General features: G+C 37.5%; 1 protein-coding gene across 5 annotated transcripts in view; it reads left to right on the top strand.

Moving 5' to 3' along the window:
* The window catches only part of FGD6 (FYVE, RhoGEF and PH domain containing 6), a 126,516-nt gene that overhangs the window by 63,882 nt on the left and 36,862 nt on the right, over positions 1 to 25,772 (top strand). For all 5 annotated transcript variants that reach the window (XM_066261807.1, XM_066261798.1, XM_066261789.1 and 2 more), the window contains 3 exons: positions 12,437 to 12,588; positions 15,050 to 15,206; positions 17,817 to 17,904. In XM_066261807.1, coding sequence (XP_066117904.1) covers positions 12,437 to 12,588; positions 15,050 to 15,206; positions 17,817 to 17,904 — 397 coding nt within the window. The remainder of the gene's footprint in view (positions 1 to 12,436; positions 12,589 to 15,049; positions 15,207 to 17,816; positions 17,905 to 25,772) is intronic.

The following is a 25,772-nucleotide window of genomic DNA, read 5'->3' as shown; positions in this document are numbered from 1 at the left end:
CTGTTGGGGGCCAATGCTGGAGTCATCCAAGCTATCCTCAGTGTCTTTGGCTGATGCTCAGACCAACCGAGCTACCCTCTCAGCCCACGGGGTGGACGCTCGAACCAATCAAACCACTGGTTACGAGAGGGGAAGAGAGAAAGAAGGGGGAGAGGGAGGCAGATAGTCGCTTCTCATGTGTGCCCTGACTGGAGATCGAACCTGGGACATCAGCACGGCAGGCTGATGCTTTATCCACTGAGCCAGCCAGCCAGGGCTTAAATGGCTTTTCAAAGTAAATTTTATGTACATTTGCTGCAATGCCCTGTTCCCTCTCTATTGTATAAGCAATTATAGGGAGAAAAGAAAAAAACTAAACTACCATTTTCTGGAAAACTGAGAACATATCTTTAGGATGAATACATTTTACCTATTTGACATATTTTTCTGATAGACGTGTTTAAATTTCTTCTCCAAGGAAATTTAAAGCATCTATAAGTTAATTGGTAAGCTCTATTGGTAACTGAGGCAAAAAAGTCCTATGGAGTCAGAAAGACTTGAGTTTTCACTTGAGTGCGTTATTTCAGCTCATCTTGTATGGAACATGTGGTTTTATTTTTGTTTGTTTGTTTTTTTAAATTGATTTTTTTAAATTTTATTTATTTATTTATTTGTTTATTTATTACAGAGACAGAGAGTGAGTCAGAGAGAGGAATAGACAGGGACAGACAGGGACGGAGAGAGATGAGAAGCATCAATCATTAGTTTTTCATTGCGCATTGCAACACCTTAGTTGTTCATTGATTGCTTTCTTATATGTGCCTTGACCACGGGCCTTCAGCAGACCGAATAACCCCTTGTTGGGCCCAGTGACCTTTGGTTCAAGCTGGTAGGCTTTTGCTCAAGCTGGTAGGCTTTTGAGGTCGCACGCTCAAGCTGGCGACCTTGGGGTCTCGAACCTGGATCCTCTGCATCCCAGTCCGACGCTCTATGTGGCTGGAACATGTGTTGAGTGAGGATTTCTCTGTGAGCAACACCTGCCCTCAGAGTGTTTAGAGTTCTCATATCTTATGTTTCTCACATTTTGTGGTGAGGGACTAGATTTTAAAATTTTCAATTCATGGTAGATCAAAACTTTTGTAAAATATATTAAAAATGTCATGACCATGTCAAATTGATATAAAAATTTTCTATTTCTTATTCTCACTTCTGACTAATATCTTTGCAGACCAGTAACAGTTTGCGGATCATACTTTGGAAAGCATTGGCTTGGTAGATTCTGTTTTTTACCAGCTATGTGAATTTTAGAGTGTAGTTTAACCTTTTGAGTCCAGCTTTTCTCATTTGCAAAATGGGGATAAAAATAGCCAACTCTCCGATTGTGAGGAATTAACAGAATAAGATATACAAAAGAACCCAGTAATGTAGATGTGTGGTAGATTCTCAGATTGCCTTCCCAATACCCTCTTCTTCACCGTCTTCCCTTTTAAGAGCATCAATGATGGGAAATACTGATTTTTATTACCAGACAGTTGACTTATCACTTTTTCTAGTGCCTTTCTTTTTGTATTAAATTTTTGTTTTAATAAAGAGAGTTCTGATTCTAGTAGGCAGAAAAGCGATGAAAAGCTTTACTAGTTTATTATTTGGTTATTTAAGAATATATGTCCTATTTTTACCTCTATACTTTTGAAACAAATGATAAGCCCCATAAAAATGGATAATCAGACCAACTTCCCATGTAATGTCAGTTCTGACCTGATAAATGGCCTTGGGCTCTTCCCAGCTGAAGTTGAATAGAGTGAGTCATCTATAACCCATCTTGACTGATACATTTTGAAAACCTCCTAAGCCTTTAATGTCAGGGTGACACTAGAGAATTTACCAACCTCGTGTTAACATTCTGTCTGGTATGTGCATATGTTAACCCAGCAGAAATCAGCTCTAATGGGTGTTTTAACAACAGGTCATTAACCAAGTATGAGCCATTTTTAGGAGAGCTTCCTGTTACCAGGTTAATGTGGATAAAGCCAAAAGTATCTTGCTTCATTCCAATATGCCTACCATCGTATTAAAGCTAATATTTACTTCTCTACTAAAAGTACCCCACAAAGGTAGCACAGGGACCATTTAATACTAAGTACTGCTGCTATCTGATTTCATCTAAATGAATTAACTTCTGTTACATGGTAGAATATAACTGATTTAAAATATGTAAATAACATGCAGTCCAGTGGGTATTTTTTGGAAATCAACCAGCTGTTCAAGTGGCTTGGGAGAAGCTATTGTTTCAATTATATATAATTTCCCATATTACAGACTAGAATAGCATTAATATACTGCTCACAAATTTTAAGGGATATTTCAAAATGAATATGAAGCAATAAAATATTCCCTAACTTTTGTGAGCAGTATAGATCTTTCTGAGATGATGGAAATGTTCAATATCTGCATGGTCCATATGATAGCCATATCTAAAAAATTTTAATGTATCACTGTAATTTACTAATACTTCTTTGTTTAGCATTGGTAAAAAAACTAGGTGGAATAACTCATAGAAAAAAATTAAATCTAAACTACTGACTCCCATTATTTAAATTATTATATTGGGAAGAAATAGACTTGTGTGGAGGGCAAACAATTTAAAATATACTTAAGGTTTTAAGAGCCAATATACTCAGTTGAGGGCTTTGATTCATCTACCTGATGTTTGTGTGGGGGTGGTGGTGGGGGGAGTTCCTGCGGAGTCAGTAGTATGACTTTACAATTAATGTTTTATGTGGTATATTCTCTGCAGTATATACCACCAGCTCCTGGACTTTGAACTGGATTTAAAAAAAGGAAAAGAAAAAGAAAAAGGTTAGATGTGTATATTGTCTCTAAGTTAATACCCTAAGTATAAAGAGGAGGGAGAGTCCTAAAAGTTTGTCTTTCCCTTTTCAAAATGGTAGTGCCACCCATACAGCTGCAAACCCCAGAAAACTAGGACTTGTTCTTCATTTCCCATCTCACTGCTTCAGCTAATCCATAGCAAACCTGCCAATTGTACATTCTCTTTACTGTAACCAGCTCATCATGTACTCAGCCAACCATACCAGGCTCCTAATTGGGCTTCTTATTTCCATTCTTACCTCCCTTCCAATCTGTTCTTTATATGATTTTTTTCCTTATAAAATTTTAACAGTGATTTTTTTTTTTTTTTTTTTTTGCTAGAGAGAGAGAGAGAGAGAGAGAGACAAAGACAGGAAGGAAGAGAGATGAGAAGTATCAACTTGTAATTACGGCACTTTAATTGTTCATTGATTGTTTTCTCATATGTGCCTTGACCGGGGGTGGGGGTGGGGGTGGGGGTGGGGGTGGGGGTGGGGGTGGGGGTGAGGGGAAGGGGGTGGGGTCTCCAGCCAAGCCAGTGACCCCTCGCTTAAGCCGGCAACCTTGGGCTCAAGCCAGCGAGCGACCTTTGGGCTTAAGCCAGTGACCATGGGGTCATATCTGTGATCCCGTGCTCAAGCCGGCAACTCCAGTGAGCCCACGCTCAAGCTAGCGACCTGGGGGTTTGAACCCGGGTCCTCTGTGTCCCAGGTTAACACTCTATCAACCTTGCCACCACCTGGTCAGGCTTAGCAGTGATTTTCTTAAAATATATAATAGAGCTTGTCACTTTCCTGTTTAAAATCCTTTAAGTGATTCCCAGTGTGTTACGAGTAAAGCCCAAGCTCCTCATCAAGACCTGTAAGTAGAACAACTATATGTCCTTGTCTGCTCTTGACAGTCCTGGTTACTGTCATGGCATAATATTATTAACAGAACTCTTTTCCACTGTCAAAAATGATCTGCTGCCCTCAACAGATAACTCAGTTGGTTGGGGCATGAGAGGTTGCTGGTTCAATACCTGGTCAGGGCACATACAGGAACAGATTGATGTTCATGTCTCTCTCTCCCTTCTCCTTTCTAAAATCAATAAAATAAACATTAAATTTAAAAAAATGATCTACATTGGACAATTATGGCCCAACTAATAAGCTGCTGTGTCATTTGGCCTCTGGTAATTAGATGAGAAATTATAAGGGAGGGTGTTCTTTCATTCATTGAGCATGTTCTAGCCATACTGGCCACCTTTCAATTTTTAGTTTAGTGCTAAAGGTCATTCCTGCTCAGGCTTTTGCTATTCCAGTTTCCTAGAATGTTTGTTCTTCCTTCAAACATTGAGGAGAGAGAATGTGACCTCTCCTCAGAGAGCTCTTCTTTGAACATCCTTTTTTTTTCAATTCCCCTTGTTTTAATCTTGGAAGTTAATATAATTTATATATTTGTTTGTTTACTTGTATCTTTTTGGTCTCCTCTACTTAAAATGGATGCTAGATGAGGGTGGGAATCATATAATTTCTACAACTACTATTCTTCACTGGAAGACCCTCAGTAAATTGAAGGAATGAATGTGACTAATTGGTTAATGTTAAGAATTCTGTCTATGCTACTATGTGCTCTTAGATAAATTAGTCAAGCTTTGGTTTCTTTTTCTGGAAAATGGGAATAATAATAACTAAGGTTAGTGTGATCATTAAACAAGATCCTAAAAGATAAGTAGAAAATAATTAGTTTTAGCTGCAGGCTAAGTAGAGAGAGGGCCTTCAATGTAAAGTACAGGGTGTCCTCAGGTTACGACAGTTCTGTTCCTACAACAGTGTGTAACCCAAATTTTGGTGTAAGTTGAAACACACCCTAGCCTAAGTCACTTACCTATCCTAACAGTTGTAAAATCACAATCTAGAATATAAAAACACAAATATGCCGTGTTACTGCATATTCTTCTGCCATGCTCCACCAAACTAGTTTGCCAACATAGCTCGTAAGTAGGACACTAACAGAGTAAGCTGAAACACTCACTTCTCAATTTTTTAGTTTTTATGGGACTGAGAGTCATAAACTCAAAAAACGTATGTCGAGACTGTTGTAACCCGAGGACCTCCTGTGCTCTTATTCAGAACTTACTTAGGTATGTAAATTTAAATCCCACTATTTACTTTTGATGTTCTCAAGTAAGCTTTTAATCAAATCAATGAAAATAGACTTTGTTCATGAAATAGAATCTAGGTTTCTATCTACATTAGAAAGTAAGCTTTATGAGGGCAGGGATTTTTATTTATTTTGTTTATTGTTATCCCAGTAAATTAATATTTGAAAGAATGATAGAAAAGTGATGAATAATATTTGGTTTGGCAAAACTCTAATTACTTATATTTGTTTCCCCCTTTTGTGGCAGATGTTGTCCAATCTAGAGGTTTCTATTGTATATAAATGCCCATTTTAAAGATAAAACACCTTAGACATCTAGTATGTATAATTAAGTACAAATGATACATTGTTTTTTGGTGTTGTTTTTGATATCTTATTTGCTTTCTGGTGGGAGACTAATATAATAAACATCTCTATAAATGTATTTCAAAAATGTTCAAATAGCACTATTAAAAATATTTTTAACGGGAATGATAAGAGGCTTTACTGTCTTTTGGACAAAGAGGGGCTGGTTAAGTAATAGTTAGGTGGTCCTAGTAACGAAGCACCTGTGTCACACCGACTTCTGTAGGTTGGGGGATGCATTACCTGGACAATGTGAGAGGGTCTCACTAAGTCCATAGAGGTGGGGCAAAGTGTCTCCGACATCAGACGTGTAGTAATAAATAGAATATTATCTTTTTTTTCAATGCATTATAAAAAGCAATAAAAGACTTCTTCACAGAAGCCTCTAGTTTTTCCTATTTTAAAATCACCTGTTCTACTGAATACACCCCCCCCCTGTTTTTTTAAGTCCTGTGAACCATTTAATTATCATTTATTCTTTAGTTGTAAACAGTCCGCCTTAGGTGTCTGTCTACTGACATGGCTTCCAAACCTTCCCTTTTGAGCAGCTTCCTTCATGTGAGGGCTGTCCTTTACTGGATGAAGTTCATCGTTGTGAGCACCTTTGTCTTGGAGCTGAGAAGTTTGTTGTCCCCACCTTGGGGTGGTATTTCCTTTGCTTTATAGGCCACTGTTTCAGGGCTCTTTCCAGGCTTCCAGGAACTTGTGGATCTTAAATGATGTTTATGTGTTCATTTAAGTTAACTTTCATTAAATAAATAACTTTCTACTGAGCACTCTCTCTGTTGGCTTTTCAACATGCTATGTTATATAAATTATCTATTTTAATCCTCATAACAACCCTATCAAATAGATGTTATTTTTATTTTCTAAATAAAGAAGGTAAGCTAGCTGCCAAAAGTAGCCCACTGCTAAATGGCAAAGTGAGACTTTAACTGTGGTCTCTGAGCCTTTGTACTTATCGAATTCTTCAGAAATTGATGAAAAATTGCATCTTGAAATCTCTACCATGCTGGAAAGGGTATTAATTAGTATGTCTTTCAGTATAGTAGCTTATTTTCAGAATTCTTTCAGTTGGCCCAGGAAACCAGAGAAATTCTAGTTTTTCACCTTCTAAGGATGAGAATGAAAGTAGATATCGGTCATTTAGGATATATTATGATGATTACTTGTTAATGTTATTAAAGGGGTTGGAGACTTCAGATAAAGGATTGGTTTCCATCATATTTTATACAGTTTTGCATTGATAATTTTGTACTAGGTCTGAGCATATAGAGAGGTAGAAATACTTTTATTGGACAAGTACTTTTATTTTAAAACAAAGTCAAATTGTTAATGTGGGGACTTTCTCCCCGCTGCTTTTACTTCATAGTTATACACTCATTTCTGCATATTTATCAAAGCTCTTTGACCTTAGCAGCTGCTTTGCTTTTGCTTAATATGAAGTGATTTTTAATGCCCTTCATGAAGGCGGGGAGCCATGCAGAGCTCTCTGTCTGTCCATATGTCCATTTGGTCTGTGTAATTCATTGTGTCATAGCAGTGGTTAACTAAATGCCCTAGGGTCAGGAAGCCCGGTCAGGACAGCTGGTAATTAAGTCACTTCTCTTTGACACTGGAGATGTAAAGCCTGACCCGAGGAACAAGGCCATCTGTTTTGTGCTTTCTTGCCTCAGTATATTCATACTTGACTACATTTGCATTGATTTTTGCTCGAGTCTTACCCAAGTGATCAGAGCTGGAAACAGTAGGGTATTCATACCTCAGAGGAACTAAGTTATTTAAAGTTGATCTGGTTCTTATTTGTAGATTTTTCTGGGAATGGTTAAGAAAAATATTATATGCTTTATAATTTAGAAGCCCATTTCTATTTCTAAAAATTCCAAGTTAAACGAGCATTTGGTTATCGTGCCCAGAAACTAGAGTGTAGGTAGTTCAGTGGGCTTTATGTTAGAAGAATAGACTGAAGTTAAGTAGTTGACATTAGTAAACTCTGTCGCCTAACAGTTTCATACTCTGACTTCTCTCACTCCTTTTATTTTAGTTATCCAGCTTTTTTCAGTGTGAAAGGTAAATTCTGGATCCAGTTTTTGAAGTGCCAGTCCTGTGGTCTTGCATCCTCACTGATTTAATCAATGAGGAGTTGGTGAATTTAGATTCTTCTGCCCCAAACTAGCTTTACTTTTGTCTCTTAAGTGTCATCACACTTTCCCAAATCATCCTGGATATTAGCATTTAGAAAAATAACCAGACATATGCTGTAATCATTCTTTTTATTAAAAAAAAAAAAAAGAGAGAAAAAAAGATGTTTCCTTTTTTCAGTGGCATCAGTTCTAGACATGTTTGAGGTTCATGAAGAGCTAAGAAGTTAAAAATTCTGCTGTGTCCTTCCTGTGTAAACATCTGGCACTGGGACCATAGCATGTCACTTTCAGGGCTTGGTGGCCCGAGAGGTGAGGGAATGAGTTGAGGACCAGGGCTGCCATGTGTAGTTATAAAGGCCACGAGTTAGGGGTGCTATGCCCGTTTCCATTTTCAGAAAGGCACCATGAAGGCCTGGCCTGTGGTGGCGCAGTGGATAAAGCATCAACCTGAATGCTGAGGTCCATCAATTCAAAACCCTGGGCTTGTCCAATCAAGGCACATACAAGAAGTAATCAATAAACAACTAAAGTGAAGCAACTATACTTCTTGCTCCTCCCACCCCATTCAATGTAAAATCAAGGTTTTTTTTTTGTTTGTTTTTTTTTTTACCAAGAAAGGGAAAGAGAAAGACAGACAGATAGGAAGGGAGAGAGATGAAAAGCATCAACTCATAGTTGCAGCACCTTAGTTGTTCACTGATTGCTTTTTCATATGCAGAGGTGGATTTAATGGCAGGCGCATCGGGCACGCACCCTGGGCCCCAACTTCTGAAGGGTCCCGCACACCCCAACTTTACACTTTTCTAATGACACATTTGGTTTCATATGTGCAAGTTTAACATTAATAGTACATAATATTTTTTATTTACTTATAAATATGGTTAACATGTATTTTTATTTTCCTTGTATCTTTTTTTAAGAGGCCTAAAATTTTCTACTGCGCCCACAGCCTCAACCCACTTTAATCCATCTCTGCTCATATGTGTCTTGACTGGGGAAGTGGGGGGGGACTCCAGCCAAGCCAGTGACCCCTTGCTCAAGCCCTCAACCTTGGGCTTCAAGCCAGTGACCATAGGTTATGTCTGTAATCCCATACTCAAGCTGGTGACCCCGCACTCAGGCTGGTAACCCCATGCTCAAGCTGGTTAGCCCACGCTCAAGCCAGCTTGGGTCCTCAGCATCCCAGGCCGACGCTCTGTCCACTGCACCACTGCCCGGTCAGGCAATAAAGAAAATCTTAAAAAACAAACAAAAAAGGCACCACGAAGGCCACCAATTGCTCTAGTAGAGCTCGCTTAGACTATGTAACTTTCTGAGTCTTAGGGGTAATTTCTAATAAACAGCTAGATATAAATTCTCTAAATCCCTATAGTTTTTATTAAATGTTCTTCTTTTGCTCTTTTAATTGTTACACTTCTGTTTTATTCTGACATGTTACCATTTTAAAAAGAGGTATGGTCCATTAGTTTATTCAGAGCTGCCTACTCCATCCCCTAGTACTGGAAAAAGGAAAATTTTGCCCGGTAATGTGACAGGGGCCTCCAGTTAGAGGCCATCTCACTGGTCAGCCCAGTGTGGATTTGGCTGGTCTCTGCTGAATGTGTCTTAAATAAACAAGTTTCCTTTTTGGCAGTGGTGGGAGAAGTGTGGAATGCAGAGTCTAGGGAAAGCTGTGTCAAATAGGACTCAATCTACTTAATAGCTAATGTCTACTGTCACTGTCATGACTGAGGAAATACCTTCCAACTGGAAACTAAAAGTCTTCCCTCTGCCAGCGGACAGAGTCATCATTTATTCATCATTGATTCCACCAGAAAAAAAGGCCGGTGCTGATTACTTTGTTCAACAAGGAACTCGTGTCTAAATTATTTTAATTGCAAACTAGTTAAAAAAAATACTGTAGAGTTAAATATATTGTCGTGCTTTGAACACCTTTGCAGGTGAGGAAGTTATTTGTGATATATAAATATATTCTATTCTGCATTATGGAAAAATCTAATGACTTGCAAAAGTGTTAAGTTGCCCTATTTTCTCTTAGTAAATGTGAGTTCTGACAGAGACAAGCTGTTGGGAGGTGGAATTTGGCAGATATCCATTTTGTTTCTGGAGATGTTTTGTGTGGTTTTCAGGATTGGAGTTTACACAACTTACGAATTCTTATTTTATATTACAGTAATTAGTTATAAAAGTAGTTCTTTAGTTACTGGTATAAGTAGATGGTTTCTGTGAGCAAAAGTGACTATTGGGCAGATAAAGGTTAGTACCAGGTACTAAGATAGAAGTTAAGGGTTTTTTTAGCATTTGTTGAGCAAAGGAGAATTTGGGTTTTGTAAAATAGTGAAACCTTAGAAAAGGAATTATTTCATGTACTTTTAAATTACATACGAGGTTTCTGTCTTTCACAAGAATCATAGGATGTACTCTGGTTAGACTGTCCTGTCGTGGCGCAGTGGATAAAGCATCGACCTGGAACGCTGAGGTTGCCAGTTCAAAACCCTGTGCTTGTCTTGTCAAGGCATATATGAGAATTAATCAAAGAACAACTAACATGAAGCTTCTTGCTCCATCCCCCCTCTGTAAAATCAATAAATAAAATCTTGAAAAAGAGAGAGAGAGAGAGAAAGAAAGACTGACTTATTGTGAATATATTGGTATGTTGGGGACAAGTGTTGAAGGGCTCAAGGGAGAAATCAGTGCCTTTTTAAAAAATTTTTTTTTTTTACAATTTTTTATTTATTTTTATTTTTAAATAATTTTATTTTTTTAATGGGGCGACATCAATAAATCAGGATACATATATTCAAAGATAACAAGTCCAGGTTATCTTGCTGTTCAATTATGTTGCATACCCATCACCCAAAGTCAGATTGTCCTCTGTCACCTTCTAGCTAGTTTTCTTTGTGATTTTAATTTTTAAAAATTGATTTTGAGGAAAACAGAAGAGAGACATTGACATTGATTTCTGTTCTGTTATTTATGCATTCATTGGTTGACTCCTGCATGTTCCCTGACTAGGATGAGTGTGCCACCCTTTCGTTTCCAGAGCAACACTCCAACCAACTGAGCAACCTGGCCAGGGCAATTAGTATAATTTCTAAAGTTGATTTGTCCAGCGAATCTCTAAAGGAAAATTAATTGTAAATAAAGGTAAAGGGAGATAAAGCCTAGTAGAATCTGTTTTACTCAACCATTGCTTTAAGGTTTTAATTAAACCTATTGTTTCTAAGAGGGAACAGTGTTTGTTTTGGAATCCTCAGGATTGTGGGACAGACACCACTATTGTCTTACTTTTATCTTGAGGCCTACCGTCTGGGGTTAGTGAACTCCAGACAAATGCCAGTCTCCTTCCCTGCCCTTTTCAGGTCCTTGGAATGATAGGGTAGGGTGGTGTGGACCTGTCTTAAAACAGGGTAGAAATAGTCTTCTAGGGAAAAACTGATGAAAAAGAATATGTGAAGAGAAAATTTTTATTTGTAAAAAGTATAAATCTTGGTGAATTAATGAGAAGGTTGAGTAGAGGGGAGAGTTTAAGATCCAGAGTTAAAATGTTTTGTTGATTCTTTGTACCAAATAAGGGTAGAAAACTTTAGTTGTTCAATATCTTACTAAAGCCTAACAACCCATTTAACAGATAATAGGGAGAAATGGGTGAAAGGGGTCAAAAGGTAAAAAGAAAAAGTAAATAAATATAGTACATTAATGAGCAACACCAGAAAAGGCTTAGTATTGTCTAGTAATTTGTGACCAAAAAAAAAAAAAAGTCTTTCAAAGAAGAAAAACAACCTTAATTTGGATGTAAATTACTGAAACTAAACAATGGTGACAACCAAGCCAGACTTTAAATTCTAAAGAGTATCTGTTAGATAATATACAATTTCTACCTAGATGAACTACTCTTCAACTCAACGTATCAGTAATCCTAAATTTGACATAATTTATAAGGTTAGAAAAATATTTTCATAAAGAGATTTTCCTGAGGCCCCTCTCAGAAATTTTCGTTTATATCTCAGTAGCTAGAATTAGATCGGTCATGTGGACATCGTAGCTGAAAAGAACATGAACACAAAGCATTTTTTAGCTGGACATATTGTCCTTCCCTCCCTGAAAAACAAAAACACAAGCAACCTAGAAATAACATAACATTTTATTCATTATTAAGAGACTGTCACTGACTTTCTTCAGAAACTTTACTTTTCTGCCTCAACCATACTTGAATTTTCTCTTATATATATACTATTCTGGACAGTTTAATTTTCTTTTAACCAATAAGTGAAAAATGCTCAATAAGTGAAACTTCTCTGAAAGAAAATAATTTTGTTCAAGTCACTTTGGTACAGATGAAATGCATTGTTATTTGACTTTATTCTTAATAATGAAGAAGTTGAGGAAAATGAGGCAAGCTCCAGGAAACACAGGAAACAGGAGAAAGGGCTTAGATCCAGTATCTTCTGATTATCAAGAATGTGGCCTCCTCCATGTGCCTCACCTGGAATGCTCCTGTCTTGGGGAAATGGTTACTGAGAGTAGTCACAGGGACTCTTCCAGAATAAAACTAGTTAAGATTTCCTGGGGACTTTGAAAATAAATAGATTGTGTTCATATTGCAGTATTATAATAATTTTCGATTAGAGTTGCAGTACAATTTCTAGACATGCCCTTAGTATAATTGCTAAGTTTGGATATCAAACCAAAAGATTTAAGAGCAACACACATAGTCGTCTTCTTTTTTTTTCTTCTTCACACAGATTGCTTTAAAACCAAATATCTACCCCAGCCACTTTGTGTTTTTGTTTGTTTGTTTGTTTAATTTTCTATCTATAAGTGGAATAGAAGGAAATAGGTACTTTCCACTTTGTAGTTTATGTTGTTTTAGGTTATACAGTGACCAGGGAAAAAGGATTTTACCAAGTTATATGTGTATGTATATTGTTTTTCCTCCCCTGACTGAATAGGATTTTCGGGATGCTGTAGCCCATGCTTCCAGACACCTCGGGAAACCAGTGATTGAGGACCGGATCCTAAATCAGATCTTGTACTATTTGCCTCAGCTGTATGAGCTCAACCGGGATCTCCTGAAGGAGCTGGAGGAAAGAATGTTGAACTGGTAAAAATGGACCAGCTTTCCCAGGGTTCCCAGTTTTAGATGGATCCATAGGCAAGAAGGGCCCATAATCAGCTAATTTAACTTTTATATGTGAACTTTGATAATCAAGGTGTTTACTCTGACATTGCAAAAAACTTCTAATGTTTTATCTATCTTTTCTGGAGTTTCAACTCAAACGCCCTTGGCGTTTTGGAAAAAAGGCCATTCACTGATATAATTTGATGATATATTTGGTTGGTTTAAAAAATTTACATGTGTCTGACATCACTGTAGATATTGTAGAGTTCAGAACAGGTAAAGGATACCAAAAAGTTAACAGCTTCCATTGGGTGTAGAAAGTAAGTAGGAACTTTGGTGACAGCTTGTAGAAAGTTTGGTCTAGGGGATTGAATTTATTGTTGAAGTACTTAGGGAACTCAAAATGATTTGAATAACAAAACAGTATCACATATTTTCATGATTACAATTTCCCTCTAAGCTCTCTTTATGTATAATCCAGAAAAATACTACTGCCTTTTGGAAATATCAGACCTCTGCGTGTCAGGAAAATATGGTAGATAAGCAATTAATACTTAGCTGCAGTTTAAGTATAAAACAAAACAGAGTTAAGGACTGAGAAATGACTAAAAGGTAGTTTTTTAAAGTCATGGTAGAAATAAAATATTTATAAAGAGCTCTTGTACATACTTTATTCCTTTTTTTTTCTCACAGAGAGAGAGAGAGAGAGACAAAGAGAGGGACAGATAGAGACAAACAGGAGGGGAGAGAGATGAGAAGCATCAGTTCTTCGTTGCAGCTCCTTAGTTATTCATTGACTATTTTCTCATATGTGCCTTGATGGAGGGAGGGGGGGATACAGCAGAGCGAGTGGCCCCGTGCTCAAGCCAGTGACCCTGTGCTCAAGCTGGTGAGCCTGCACTCAAGCTGGCAACCTTGAGCTTTCGAACCTGGGTCCTGTGCATCCCAGTCTGATGCCCTATCCACTGCACCACTGCCTGGTCAGGCATACTTCATTCTTATAAAAATCTTAAAAATAATCTGAAATGACTTTAGATGTGCACATTTATGCAAGCAAGTGGAGGCTTAAATATATTTTTTGCTTTTACTAAAGTTTTTCAAGTTTAGATCTATAGATGTTCTGTGTTAAAATATTAAGCATTCCTATGAGACAGACTATATTTAGGGACAACTAGAACAACAGTAGGGCAAAAGCTGTATTACCAACAAAATTTTTATAATCCTTGGGTAAGATATTTTCTACTTATGAAAATATATTTCTTTTAGGGGTCTTTGAATCAAAACATATTTTTTGGTTTTAGTAGGCTTTCTGAAATAACATTTACGTTGGCTTTAATAACAGCTGATGAAATCTTTTGTCTCTGCATTCAACAAGTTTTAAATACTTACTGTGTGACAGCACTCTAAGTATGCTAGGCCTATCCCAGCAAACAAAACATTCAACTCTCTTTCTCTCATGGAGCAGACATTTTAGAAGGGGAAGCACCAGACAAATATACAAAATGTGTGTGTGTGTGTGTGTGTGTGTGTGTGTATGTTATATAAGTCTATATAACACATGTGTATATATAACATACTATATATAGCATATGCTTATATATAACATACATATATATACGTATATATATTAGAAGCAGTTTCTGATCCTCATATACATAAAGTAGGATCAGGTGTTTGTGAATTGAGTGGCTAAGGAAGGCTTGTTTAAGAATGCTGAGAATTGCCTGACCTGTGGTTTTGTAGTGGATAAAGCATTGACCTGGAACACTGAGGTTGCTGGTTCGAAACCCTGGCTGGGTTTGCCTGGTCAAAGCACATATGGGAGTTGATGCTTCCTGTTCTCCCCCCCTTCTCTCTCTCTCTCTCTCTCTCTCTCTCTCTCTCTCTCTCTCTCCTTTTTCTCTGAAAAATAAATAAAATCTAAAATAAAGAACACTGAGCACTGAAACTGATATTGGAACAAAAAGGAGGGGCCAGGCTGGGTTCTCTACTTCTAGGCATGTGGAGCCATTAGTTTTGAAAGTAGTTATGGATTCTGTATGACAAAAGAATATGAAGAAGGCCAGTACGATTGGAGACTAATGAGAAAGGGGAGGTGGGTCAGAAAAGTAGGAACAGCAGCACCTGTGGGGCTTTGTAAGCCCAGATAAGGTGTTTGTTTTTCCGCTAAGTGCCAAGGAGGCCATTGGAAGTCACATGATACAATAGATGTTTTTAGAATCTGGCTACACAGAAGAATGAGATGGTAGAAGCGAGGAGACATCTTGACCAGGCAAGATGTGATGATGACAATGTCAATGGTGAAGAGTAGGCATTTGGGATATGCCTCACAATAAGAGAAAAAGATAAGTTGATGGCATGAAAATGAGACTCTGCTCATTGGATATGTTTTGGATACATTGATGACTTTTTATATTTTTATGTATTTCTTCTCTATCTTTAGGACAGAACAACAAAGAATTGCTGATATCTTTGTAAAGAAGGGGCCATATCTAAAAATGTATTCTACATACATCAAAGAATTTGATAAGAATATAGCTTTGCTGGATGAGCAATGCAAGAAAAACCCAGGTTTCGCTGCTGTTGTTAGAGAATTTGAGGTATTTGTTGCTACCATCCAATGTTGAGCTTTTGTTTGTTTGCTTGCTTTCAGAGTTTTAATAATTTGCAGTCATTGAAAATAAATCCTGCAAACAAAAAGATATTAAAATATAATCCCTTCAAAATCAAAGAGGGGATTGAACAAATTAAATAGTAACAACGCAGACAGTATCTAGAAGATTTAATTTTGGAAATCTGTTATTGCAGTTGGAGTATTTTAATGAGTCTCTTTTTATATTTGTAGTAAAATACACATAAAATAAAACAACCATCTTAACCATTTTTAAGTGCACATACAATAGTGTTAAATACATTTACTTTGTTATGCAACCGACCTCCAGTACTGTTTGCTATACCCATTAAACAACCAACTTTTCATTCTCTGCTTCCTCCAACCCCTGGCATCCACCATTCTGTGTTCCTCTCTATGAATTTCACTACTCTAGAGAACATTTATTATTTTTTTTAAAGATTTTATTGATTTTAGAGAGAGGAAAGAGAGAGAGAGAGAGAGAGAGAGAGAGAGAGAGAGGAAGTTGGAGAGGAGGAGCAGGAAGCATCAACTCGTAGTTGCTTCTTGTATGTTCCTTGACCGGGCTAGCCAGGGCTCTGAATTGGCGACCTCAGCGTTCCAGGTTGATGCTTTGTTCACTGTGCCACCACAGGTCTGGCGAACATTTATTTTTAACTCAAATTTTTTCTTTATTCTTCTAAAACGTAATCTACAGTCTTGGGTGGGAAATATAATTTATTTCCCTTTAGATAAATAAATAACACAGTTTTAGAATCAATGTTAAGAAAAGTGAATAACATGTTTATTGCTAAAGTTTTGTGTTTTGACTCAAATCTGTGAGATCACAAACCTGATTTGATTTGTGATAAAATTATTTAGTGCATCTTTTTAAAAAATTAATTTTTAACTATAATTTTAATTTTGGATAAATACTATATATTTTAGTAATTGTTCTCTGTTTTGAAACTAAAAATTTTAGTGATTTCTAGTCACACAAAACTAGAAAAATTTTAAATATATTAAGATATTGCAGCCTGGCCTGTGGTGGCGCAGTGGGGTAGAGCATCAACCTGGAACATTGAAGTTGCCAGTTCGAAACCCTGGGCTTGTCTGGTCAAGGCACATACAAGAAGCAAGTAATGAATAACTAAAATGAAGCATTCGTGAGTTGATACTTCTTCCTGCGCCCCCTATAAAATCAATAAATAAAATCATTTTTAAAAAACATTAAAAAAAAAGATACTGCTGATTTCTAATTTCTAGGCAAAAGAATAACCAGATCATGTGTTAAAATAGTTACCAAAAAACAGTTTACCAAAAAGCAATGCAAACAAAAACCAACCATCCCCTTTTCCTTCTCACTTCTTATTTACTTCACAGGTTTCAAATAGCATTGTAAGGCAATACAATTTTTTAAAAAAACAAGGCTGTGTAGAGATAAATTTATTTTAAATTAATCACATGTATTTTATGAAAAAAACAAACTTTATAATTATTTGTAGTCTTTTTTCCCCCTTTTTCACTTCTCTGCTGACATCTTCATGCTATTAAGAAATAATGTGTGATGTGCAGTTGTGGAGTTGATAATTGACCCCCATTTTTATAAGGCCTAGTGAGTTAGTTGTTCTCTTGTCTTGGTAGAAGAAAAAGACAGGCGAAAGTTATTTTTCTTGGTTAATGATGCTTGCATGATAGATGCTTTCTTAACATGCATTATCATTGTGATTTCATAATTGTGTTGTGTACTAGTCCCTGGAGGTACATATTTAGAAAAAGATAAAACAGTCTGAACAAATCTGAAAAAACTCTTCCCCCACCCACCTCAGCTGTCTAAGCAATGCAGGACATCTTTGGAGGAGGGACATTTTCACTTGGCCATTTTGATGCTACCTCATAGTAAACACGTGTGTTGGAGAATGAGAGTGGAGAAGTGTCTGTTGTAAGGAAAAGAGATTAAAAGGCAGAATCAAATGTCTCATGGTCAAGTCAAAATGGTTCTGGATCAAATGTTTCTATCCACTGTGATTTGGGGGCTATCTCTTATAGCCAATCATTTGAGAAAGTTTTTCATTCTCCAGGCTTATTAGAGAAAGGATGCTTAGCAAGGATGCTTTTCAGGTTATATTTAATTTCTGTAATTCTCTTCACTACCACCTATTGTTATTATGAATATATTGATTGGCTCTATTATTTGAATCCAATTCCCAGTAGTTTTGTTTCTGCCACCTTATTGGTCAAGGGGTTTATGTTTATGAGTACATTAGCAAATCCTCTTCTGAATGGCAGCTGCTGAGTAGGATGGACTCTCATTGGCCTAGAAAGCAGACAGAGCCACCAGCCTCTGTGAGAGGGCTGTGAACAAGCTTACCCTGTGAGTCTGATTTGAGAGAGACAGACTTACCTGTGGGGGAGGGTGGCCTACATGGTGAATTTGGCTGTGGTTTCACTCAGCATCGCAGCTATCCCTTAAAGGGCATTTCTCTGTGAATGCCCTTCCAGAACTGCTAGCAATTTAAAATTTGGCTTCCTTGGCACCTAAATCTGGATCCCCTGCTTAGAAAAATGGCTGTTTACATTGGGTGCCTTTTCCTTTCAGATGAGCCCACGCTGTGCTAACCTGGCCCTCAAGCACTACCTACTCAAGCCAGTTCAGAGGATCCCCCAGTACAGGCTGCTGCTAACAGGTGGGTATCCCTGGCAGTTTACCTCTCTTTTTCTATCACTCCAGTAACCCCTTTATCTAATATATGGATTTATAGATTGCTTAGAACTTTGCAGGTCCACTGCCTGAACCTAATTTCTTTTAGTTCTTGGGTCATCCCGTGCACACTGTCTACTTTGGGCATTTAAGTATTTCAGTAACTTTTGCTCAGAAATTCTTTTACCATCCCAATGCCACAACCCTTCATCATTTTACCTGATTAACATTATTAACCCCAGGAAGGTACTTTCCCAGACACTCAAAAATGCACATAACTATCATGTGCATAACCTATTAACCATCATGGCTTTAGGCACTTCAGAGGGTTGTAATAAGGATGCTTAATGAGCTCTGTGCTCAGCTAGTGCTTTGGTCATAGTGTATTCTAAATAAGCACTAGCTGCTATTAGTACTTAGTACCAGCAGTAGCCTTACTGCCATCATCATCATCGTTATCATCATCATCATCATTCTGTATCTGGTCATCGTTGTCTGTATCTTCTACTTCACTGTGAGCTTCAAGATTACAAGGCTGTATATTTAGTTTCCACTCTAGTAGTACAAGGGGAAAAAAGAAGAAACCTTTTTAAAAAGCTATGACTTGAGTGAAAGCACCCATTGTGCTCAGGACTTTGTATTCATTGACTCTTTAAATCTTCACTATAACCATGCATCTATCACAATATATTATTTACATAGACTTAAAAAAGCAAATAAACGGGCTTTTAGAGATTAAGTGGTTTGGTGTCACAAAAATGCTAGTGTAGTCTCAGTACCAAGTATAGTATCCAATATATACTACTACGTCCTCTGGAGTATTTTCTGAAATCTATTGGATGTGCAATGACTTAGTATACATATATAATGTGCCTTAAGAATTGGGTCAAAATGGACAAGAACACTGACATGCCATCACAAGTTTAAATTCAATCTGTTGTAATTATTTTCCCTTTTTTTCATTTAGAAATTAAATTTAATGGGTGACATTGATAAGAATATATAGGTTTCAGGTAAACTTTTCTCTTTTTTTTTTTGTATTTTTCTGAAGCTGGAAACGGGGAGGCAGTCAGACAGACTCCCGCATGCGCCCGACCGGGATCCACCCGGCATGCCCACCAGGGGGCGATGCTCTGCCCATCTGGGGCGCTGCTCTGTTGCAACCAGAGCCATTTTAGCACCTGAGGCAGAGGCCACAGAGCCATCCCCAGCGCCTGGGCCAACTTTGCTCCAGTGGAGCCTTGGCTGTGGGAGGGGAAGAGAGAGACAGAGAGGAAGGAGAGGGGGAGGGGTGGAGAAGCAGATGGGTGCTTCTCCTGTGTGCCCTGGCCGGGAATCAAACCCGGGACTCCTGCACGCCAGGTTGATGCTCTACCACTGAGCCAACCTGCCAGGGCTAGGTAAACATTTCTATAGCATTTGAACTGTTGTTTGCATTGTGTATTATTGTAATTTTCTTTATGGTTTTATCTCTTGTAATTTTATGTAGATAGATTTTAAGGTTATTGGTTTCTATTAGTGTTCTTAAGAAATGGTGTGCATGTTTTTATCCTTAACCCAATCTCTCTCTTAAACCAAGAGCTATAGTGAATGAAGTAGGTGACTTCTGGAAAGCAGGGATTTCCTAATTTCCCTTCAAGCAAAAGCTTTCTGCCTTCCATGCTTGCCTAGTGAAAAACAAACTGCTGATAAGGAAGGCCTGCCTCTCAGGACTTGCTGCCCTAAGTGTTTCTACTTAATTTGAATTTCTAGCTGTGAATCTGGCTCTAGACTTTTCTCTGGGATGACATAAGGCAAACCAAATAATTTGAGGATATCCTGTCCATCTGTACTTTTCTTTCCTCTGCTTTTGGACAAGATTTAGAATACACAGGACAAAAGGAAGTACCTATGCATGTGTTGTGTTTTTGCTAGATAAATTCAGTGCTGTATCGTAAATGAGCTATTGAATAGCTCAGCCTATTCCTACAGCTGTTAAATGAGGTACTGTTTATAGTGGCAAAAGGCAACTGTGGTTTTAAAAGCTGTGATTTGCAAGGACAGGGCAAGGTTATGAAGTTTTTATGTAAAAAAATTTTTTCCCACACAATGACTGATCTAAGTAAAAAGTTACACATTTATTTAATTTAGGTTTCATGCTGAGTTTGATTTTAATGGATTAATGGTGAAATAGCAAAAGCAAGTTTTAAAATTCTCTTTAAGAGAACAGATGTTATTTTATAACCAATATAATGGGAGCTTGGGGTTATTTTTAGTTTTGAACTGTCTCTTTTTTTAATGTTAAAGCTGTTATCTTCTTTCTTAAATTGGAAAAATCTTCATTATTTCAGTGATGCATAATACCTTACATATAGTAAATCCTCAGTAGTTGTGGATCCATTGAAGGGTAAAGGTGATAAGTAGTCAAGAAGTCAGGACTAAAGTTAAAGAATGAACATAGCCTTTGTAAATAAATAACTAGATTCCATATTCTTAGTCCTATGCCATTTCTTCCATTGATTCGAATTCTTCTCTACTGCCCAGCCTGACCTGAGGTTCTCCATTCCTTTTGAAGCCATCTCTGATTACTCCAGTCCTGTCTGACCCTCCGTGTCAGAGCAGTGTGACTTAGTAAATATTTATTTGATGCCTTATGAATTTGGTGATACTTGTACGATTTAAATATTGATTTAATTTAATTATAAACTTTTTGAGGTCAAGAAATGAATCTTTTACTAATAATTTAGTGTACCCCAATATATCTGGGTCAGTTTTAGAAACCTTCAAAGCTGTTCAAGAAATAATTTTGGGTTGGTTTTAAGCTAGGTTTAAAACATCCCTTTAACCAAAGTATCTTTTGCCTAAAGGACAACATTGAGATAGAGAATTTCAAAGTTTTCTTCTCTTAAATGAAAGACACAGCCAGAGAGGTGACATGTCTTGCCTGAGGCAACACAAATAGTATTAGTTGAAGCACCTATGATCATGTAATCCTAAAGAAATAGATGTTGATACTAAAGGTTTGTTTTATTTTAATTTAAAATTCTTATTTATAGGACTCCTCTTTTGTGATATTCTAATAGCTCCCTACTTTTGTGTGATATTTATGCTATCAAAGTGCCCCTGCCTAAGTATTCAGATTGTTAGAAGTTGGATATTAAGTCCAAAGTTTGCATCTATTTAAATATTGTAATTAACTCAGTCCTCATCTTTGAATAAATAAACTCAATGATTTAATCCTCGGATCAACCTTGTGAGGTAAGTACTTTTATTTCTGTTTTAGAATTTGGAATAATTCCAAGTGCACAGAACATACTAGAGCAGGGAGGAGGAGTGAGACTATCTGAGGCACCCCTGAAAACTTTGATTCATTAATGAGTTGAAGGCAGAGAAGGGAAGGATTCCTGCCTGACTCAGATTTGTGCTTGTTTGGTTTCTTGGGCGGGGAAGCTTGGGAAATACAGAGATGAAGCAGATAAGATAGGATAGTTTCCTTTGGAATCTTTTCTTAGAAAAGGTGAGTGGAAATTCTGGGGTACAGCAGTTCTGCCCGCACAATTCAAACAACGGTCCTATTGTCTTGTTTTCTTGTATGTTTTCTTCAGGACATAATTTGGGTCTTGTTTTTTGTTTATTTGTTTGTTTTAGTTAGGTGCTTTAATTAGGTTCCCTCTTTCTTTAGTAAAAACCTCCAGCTAAATTTTTAGTAGTATTTGTTTAAAGTCAACTAAAAACAGGCTCAAAGAAAAAGCCTATGTCGTGTAATGGAATGCTTCAGATTACAATTCTAAGAACAACAACAACAAAAAACTTTAAGAAGAAAAACTTACATATTTTACCTTTATATTGGCTACTCAAGGCCAGTCTAGCCAGATCTTTAGTATCTGTTGGGCCCAGAACCTGTTTGGAGTTAGGAGAAATGGAAATCTTAGGGCAAAAGTGAGGAAGCAGTGAAAGAAAACAGACAGACAGTGTTACACAAGCATCATTTTTTTTTTTAACCAGTGCCTATTTCCTTCCTCCTCTTCATCTCTTCAGGGTAAAGACTGTCTTCATTATCATAATTCAGTGTCGGACACAGATTCTGACACATTAAGAGAGGCTCAGTAAACTAAAGGGCTTAGGGAAACAAACATTGTTCCTGTTTATAAGGTTGAGAAGCCCTGTGTAGTGGTGCCAGCAACTGTTTGATAGATATGGATGGATGGATGGGTGGATGAGTGAATTGCTTTTAAGAATAAAACCAATCTTCCAGTTACCCAGTCACAAAAGTGTGGAAAAAAGACTCTGAAATACTTCCCTTTCCTCATCTTCCCTCCCTTGTAGGATCTGCTGGCCAGTTCTCCTCTGCCTCCGCTTCCTGCTCTTTCCATTTCCCTTGTTATGTTCCAGGCCAGGCCTCTCGAAACTCACGCCAGATTCGGCCATGTCCTCCTAATGGGCATGCTACCTCTTATCACTCCCCCAGGTAGCCTGACACATCGTCACATCATTTATTTCTCTTCCAAGAACACCAGATGTGTGGAGTTTTTCCCCCACATCAAGCAATTCTCTTGGATACCAGCTAGTGTCCTATAATTTAGCTCAATGCTGACACTGTCTACCTGGAGAGTGTCATATGCTACAGGTTAAGGGCTCAGTCCCACACGACTGCCCCTCTCCACAAACTTGATGCCAATTGAAAGTTCCATGTTGTCACTTGTATTTCTGACCAAGTAACTATAAATCTGGGTTCCATGACCCCCTCCTTGTATTAGAATAGCTCACAGAACTCAAGGAAACTGATTTACATTTACAAGTTTATTAAAAATGCATGTAAAAAGGCAGCTATTTTCCACTGGTTGCTGCAAGAATTTTTTAAAAGTGTAATACCTTACTATTTAGTTAGGGACATTGATCTCTTTTCCCTTAGATTGTAAAAAAAAAAAAAAAAAAACACAAAAAAACAGCCAACACAACAATAGCCATTCAGTGTAAATAAATCAAAATTGTCTTTTTTTGTTGTTGTCAGATCAGCAAAAAATGTAATATATTTTTTGGTCTGCGACACAATTTTAGTAATTAATTTCTGTGTGCCGTGAGATGAAAATGGTTGAAAATCGCTGTGATAAAAGGTATATGGGAAGGGTTGCAGAACTTCTGTGCTCTTGTGGGCACATACTCTCCCAGCACCTCCGCATGTTCAACAGTCTGGAAGCTCCCAATCCTGTACTTTGAGATCTTTATGGAGGCTTCATCATGTAGACATGGTCCATTAAGTCCATTTCTACACTCTATCCCCTTCTTTAGGATGGAGAGTGGGGCTGAAAGTCCCAAGCTTTCACTCATAGCTTTGTCCTTCTGGTGACCAAGCTTTTCAATGGCCCATCAAGGGTCATCTCATTAACCTGTCCAGGCGGTGGCGCAGTGGATAGAGCATCGGACTGGGACATGGAGGGCCCAGGTGCTAAACCCTGAGGTCTCTAACTTGAGCGTGGGCTCATCTGGTTTGAGCAAAGCTCACCAGCTTGAGCCAAGGTTGCTAGCTTGAGCAAGGGGTCACTTGGTCTACTGTAGCCCCCGGTCAAGGCACATATGAGAAAACAATCAGTGAACAACTGGTGCTTGTAGAATTGATGCTTCTCATCTCTCTCCCTTCTTGTCTGTCTGTCCCTATCTGTTCCTCTCTCTGTCTCTGTCACACATAAACACACAGTCATCTCATTAGATCAAAAGCCACTCCCATCACCTAGGAAAGTCCAAGGGATTTAGGAGCTCTACCTCAGAAGTAGGGTCAAAAACTTACTATTAGAAAAAAGGTGAGCCCTGGCCAATGGCTCAGTAGATAGAGTGTCAGCCCAGCATATGGATATCCTGGGTTCAATTCCCAGTCAGGACACATAGGAGAAGTGACCATCTGTTTCTCTCCCCCTCCCTCTCCTCCTTCTCCTCCCTCAGCCAGTGTCTTGACTGGTCCTAGTGTCAGCCACAGGAGCTAAAAACAGCTCAACTGTTTTGAGCTTGGTGGATCCGGTTTGGGGTGCATGTGGAAGTCTATCTTCACTATCTTTCCCTCCTCTCACTTAAAAATTTTTTAAAAATTTAAAAGAAGAGAAGAAAAAAAAGATGCTTCCAGCACTCTTATCACTTAGTATATACAGCTCACAAAAATTAGGGGATATTTTATAGCTTCATATTCATTTTGAAAATATCCCCTAATTTTTGTGAGCAATATATTATAAGGGTTTTAGGAGCTCTATGTCAGGAACTGGGAGCAGATATATATATATCATTTAAAAAAATTTTGCAGACATACTTTTATTCTGCTTATTAGGAAAATTGAAAACATACTTATCCTATCATAATGATGGATACATGTCATTATACATTTGTCCAAACCCAGAGAATGTTCAACAGCAAGAGTGTACCCTAATATAAACTATGGATTTGGGTGATTATGACGTGTCAATGTAGGATTATCCATTGTAACAGATGTACCTCTCTGGTGGGGGCTGTTGATGGTGGGGTAGGCTCTGTATGTTTGGGTACAAGACAGTGGTGGGATTCAGCCAGTTTATACTGGTTCAGCAGAGCCGATACCTAATTTTTTGTTGGGTTTGGCGAACGGGTTGTTAGAATGGCACTCATAATCAGGGTTCTCTCTAAGGTGGGCACCTGGGCAGCCGCCCAATGTGGAAATCACAAATTTACATTCCTCACTCTTTTTGAACATTCATCTGCACAACAGAATATTCTAAGAGCCCGTAGTAATGTTCATTCCATCCATAAGTGAAAAAATTGCAAGCGATGACATCAATCAAGAAGCAAAATGGAAATATCTTAAATAACAGTTTTATTGTTTTTTGTCAAGTATTATTTAATATTTTTTCATTAATATTTTAAAACCCTTTCTTATAACATAATCTAGTTTTATGTACCTCTTTTATTCTTATTTAAGTATTAAATGCATGGAATAATAAACTACCTTTCGGTATATCGTTTTTATATACTTAGAATGATCATTAGGGCAGAGAACTGGTTGTTAAATTATTTGAATCCCACCACTGGTGCAGGAGGTATATGGGAAATCTCTATGCCTTTCAGTTTTGCTGTAACTGTAACACTGCTGTAAAATTAAGTCCCTATTTTAGGGAAAAAAAATTTATCCACAGTATAAAGGATGCAGTTTATAACTCCAGATTGCCCAAATTTTATTTTCCTTTGCTTTGGTAGGTTTCTTAGTCTCTCCTGAAACTTGTGTTTCCAGGCCAGATTCTCTCCTTCGTTAATTAGTTACTAGCACACTGAACAAATATTTATACGAGCTGGCCTTGAGCGAGACACCTGTACAAAGGGGTCCGTCACACGGTGCTGATTCCTGACCTGATGGAGCTGACAGGACTCCTCTTTCAGGCCACGCTTAGCCATTTAGGCTCCCACCAAACTCTTCCTCTTTTTAATTCCTTAAAATTATATTGATCTTGACTCTTGTTTGAATGAGTATATTTAGAGGATTCATTTTTTTAAGGGTCACTTTTATTCTTTGAAGGGATCTTCTGTGCCTTTTAAAAAAACAACAGAGTTCTTTATCTTCTGCCATCCAGAGTGACGCATATCTTTTTAGATTTTTTTGTCTCTGTGTTAAATGTGGTATGAATTTTTTCAATAAAAAGCTTTTGACTTGTGGAAAGGTACTACATTGATGTTGAAACAGGTTGAATCAGTGAGGATCATGCTGGAGAAAATATAATGAAAAATATAATTTAAAAATTCTTCTGAAATATCTTTTCCACTTGTATATATATATTTAGGGAAAAAACACTCCTTTGAACTTTGATTAAATTTGGATCAGGTGATTTCTTTGATCTTGTTCAAAATATTTATATTATATTATAA

The sequence above is a fragment of the Saccopteryx bilineata genome, chromosome 1, assembly GCF_036850765.1.
Source record: "Saccopteryx bilineata isolate mSacBil1 chromosome 1, mSacBil1_pri_phased_curated, whole genome shotgun sequence".
In the NCBI taxonomy this organism is placed as follows: Eukaryota; Metazoa; Chordata; class Mammalia; order Chiroptera; family Emballonuridae; genus Saccopteryx; species Saccopteryx bilineata.
Note: the sequence above shows the minus strand (reverse complement) of the source record. Positions and strands in the feature narration are given on the sequence as shown.